Source organism: Physcomitrium patens, chromosome 9 (assembly GCF_059467195.1).
Source record: "Physcomitrium patens ecotype Gransden chromosome 9, ASM5946719v1, whole genome shotgun sequence".
NCBI lineage: Eukaryota > Viridiplantae > Streptophyta > Bryopsida > Funariales > Funariaceae > Physcomitrium > Physcomitrium patens.
Window position 1 is genome coordinate 9,537,016 of NC_143418.1, and position 2,662 is coordinate 9,539,677.

The window sequence follows — 2,662 nt, forward strand, 5'->3', positions numbered from 1 at the left end:
ATATATATATATATACACACACGATCAATTCTTCCATCTAACTTTCAACATTGTAGGCATGCTTGGAGTAGTGATACAAGAATCAGCATTGTTTGGACTGAAGCTCTGCTAGAATGGATGAAAACGTGGAAGTATGGATGAATGAGATAAGGATGAATGAGAGAGAGACAGAATACCAAAGCCCTAAACCTTCCCATCCGCTGAATAGAGCTTTGCTGGACCCTCTTCTCCTCCTCCTCAGCTTCACTTACTTAGAAACACAAGATTTGCAATGCGTGGATGCTTGCTAATTTCTAGAACTATGGCATCCATAGCCTCGCTTTCCAAGCTCACCGTGTCGTCTGCGGGACCGTCTCTAGTGTCTGCTTCTTCCACTGCTCATATTGACTCCAGGTTTATCACTTCGGTGTTTGATAACCACTGAACATTTTTGGGTTTGGGGGGCTTCGTTTCTCGCGAACTTGCACAGGTGTTGGTGGTGAAAGGCGAATTGTGCGTAGTGGGTACAATGTAGTTCATTGAAACTGTTCCATTCCGAAGGTTGTCAAGCGTTTGTGGTTAGGGGATCTGGTTTCTGGATTGTTGGTATGACATTCGATGTGGTGAGATGAGGGAATGCTGCCGCTGGTCATATCTGAGTGCGATTGTGACTCTTACTTAGTGCCTCCATTCGTTTATTTTTGGTTTATGTACTTTCTTTTGTTTCGTGTTGTTACATTGCTCACTTGATCTGGAACGTTGCGCTTGGTTTCTCTTGTCTTTGGGGTGGACTATTTTGGATTTCTCGTATGTCGTTTAGAGTGTACGTTGTTGAATGTGATTCCATTCTGAAGTTTTTTTTTTTTTTTTTTTTTTTTTTTTTTTTTTACCTGATTCGGTACATGTGGAATTATTTAGGTTCTTTAGTGGACAAGTAATTCGCGACTTCATCGTTACTGATTTTGAGTACGATGTGGAGCATTTTCTGCAACACTACTTGCGCTTACATCACTTCCTCATCTGATAATGTACTGGGTTACGTTTCAGGTTTCTTCTGAGTGCTCGCACGACGTGTATCTTCTCCGCAGGTCTTCCTTCTTCATTTTTGAAATCTAGAAACAGCTTGCGTGAGGGAACTCTTGGTGCACGTGGATTTATCCTACATAAATCCCCAAAAATCAAAAGCAGGAGTATGACATCAGCCTCGCTAGAGACCCAGACCGACAACCGGCAGTATTTTGCCCTGATTTATGGTAGGCTCTCCAGAATGTACATTAGCAATCCAAGTACTAACACCTACTCACGTTCTGTTCTTATTTATCTTTCAAGTTTTGTAAGCATTGAACTATGCCTGAAGCTGAATTTTCTACTAGTCTGAAATTCTGCTGGCGTAGTCATAATGCAAGCGCCAGTACTTGATGATGTTTTATCTGTGTTAAAGGTGACAGTTGGGTACCGTAGTATAGAAAAAAACTTGTGAACTTGAAGTGCCACCGCCGTTCTTCTGATCACGTATGGAAACTTCTTTAGACATGTCGGTCCAAAACTAATGGCAAGAGCTACAGTTTTCACTCACATCGAGAATGCTTATATGCATCTGTTTTTTTGTGGGTGTATTGTCGTGAAATGATCACTTGGTTTGTAAGATACCTTCTTATGCTGTTCAGTAACTTGCTAGGTGGTTTATGAGCAGATTATGTACCTGACATACTCGAGAAGCGGGGTCCTCATAGGCCAGGACATATAGCCGTCGCTCGAGAGGAAGAAGCGGAGGGTAAGATGTGTCTTGGAGGAGCGTGGGGTGATCCAGTGGATGGTGCACTTTTTATCTTTCTTGTCAACTCTGCTGATGGTATGTGTTCTCCTGCTGGATTCCTTTCCATACATTTGACTACTTTGTTAGGTAAAATTCTGAAAACAATCCTGGGATAATGAGATGAACCCGTTCACTATGAATGGTGTGAATACTAGTGGTCTGTGTCAAAAACAAGAAGGAGCACATGTATCTTCATCTTATTTTCACGTTTTGCAAGATGTCACGTAACGATCATCACCAAATGTGATCCTCTTTGCGCAGAGGTACAGAAATTTGTAGATAGAGATCCTTACGTATCGAATGGGCTTGTCACCAAAATTGACATACGTCCTGTTGCTGCTGCTGTTGGCACGTGGATAACTGCCGCGAAAAAGTAAGGAGTGTAGTTCCATGTGAGAAATGTGGAGGCTCAATAGTTATAGCTGACGTAAAACGTAGAATGTGTGCAGCAAATTACTTGTCGCAATTACTTTGTAAAAGCTCGCCTTCACAAGTCTAGCTGGTGATAACAAATGCAGTTTTCAACATAAAATAGACCCAATTAAACTATTTTCCGTGAGCTTCAAGGTATGCCGATCAGAAAATAATCGAAATTTCTGTCAACCATTCATTTTTTTTTCCAATGTGCATGTCATCAATGACTTGACTGATGCATACAGTTGCACTTGTCATAATGACTTGACTGATGCATACAGTTGCACTTGTCATAATGACTTGACACGGCTGACTAGAAAATTCAACACTCAGTATGCATGACTTCGAGTCTAGATATATGATCGAAGTGCTGAAGGAATATATGCTATCTTAAGTAGCATGCTTGGACATACCTGTGCCTCACTTTTCCATTCTCAATATGTGCATGCCTAC

At 41.4% G+C, this 2,662-nt stretch overlaps 1 protein-coding gene across 1 annotated transcript; it reads left to right on the forward strand.

Annotated features, from left to right (window-relative positions):
- The first annotated feature begins 245 nt into the window (after positions 1–245).
- On the forward strand, positions 246–2,405 carry LOC112286349 (uncharacterized). The gene is made up of 4 exons (XM_024528148.3): positions 246–393; positions 1,027–1,232; positions 1,673–1,831; positions 2,057–2,405. Exons 1-4 carry the CDS (start codon positions 272–274, stop codon positions 2,170–2,172), a joined length of 603 nt encoding a protein of 200 aa, XP_024383916.1. The 5' UTR covers positions 246–271; the 3' UTR covers positions 2,173–2,405.
- The last annotated feature ends 257 nt before the right edge of the window (positions 2,406–2,662 follow it).

What these genes read in the sequence shown, in the direction of transcription:
- LOC112286349 (XM_024528148.3), top strand. Translation starts at nt 272, where the DNA reads ATGCGTGGATGCTTGCTAATTTCTAGAACTATGGCATCCATAGCCTCG. An exon ending in ACTGCTCATATTGACTCCAG is followed by an intron (nt 394 to 1,026) that starts GTTTATCACTTC and finishes GTTACGTTTCAG; the next exon opens with GTTTCTTCTGAGTGCTCGCA. An exon ending in GTATTTTGCCCTGATTTATG is followed by an intron (nt 1,233 to 1,672) that starts GTAGGCTCTCCA and finishes GTTTATGAGCAG; the next exon opens with ATTATGTACCTGACATACTC.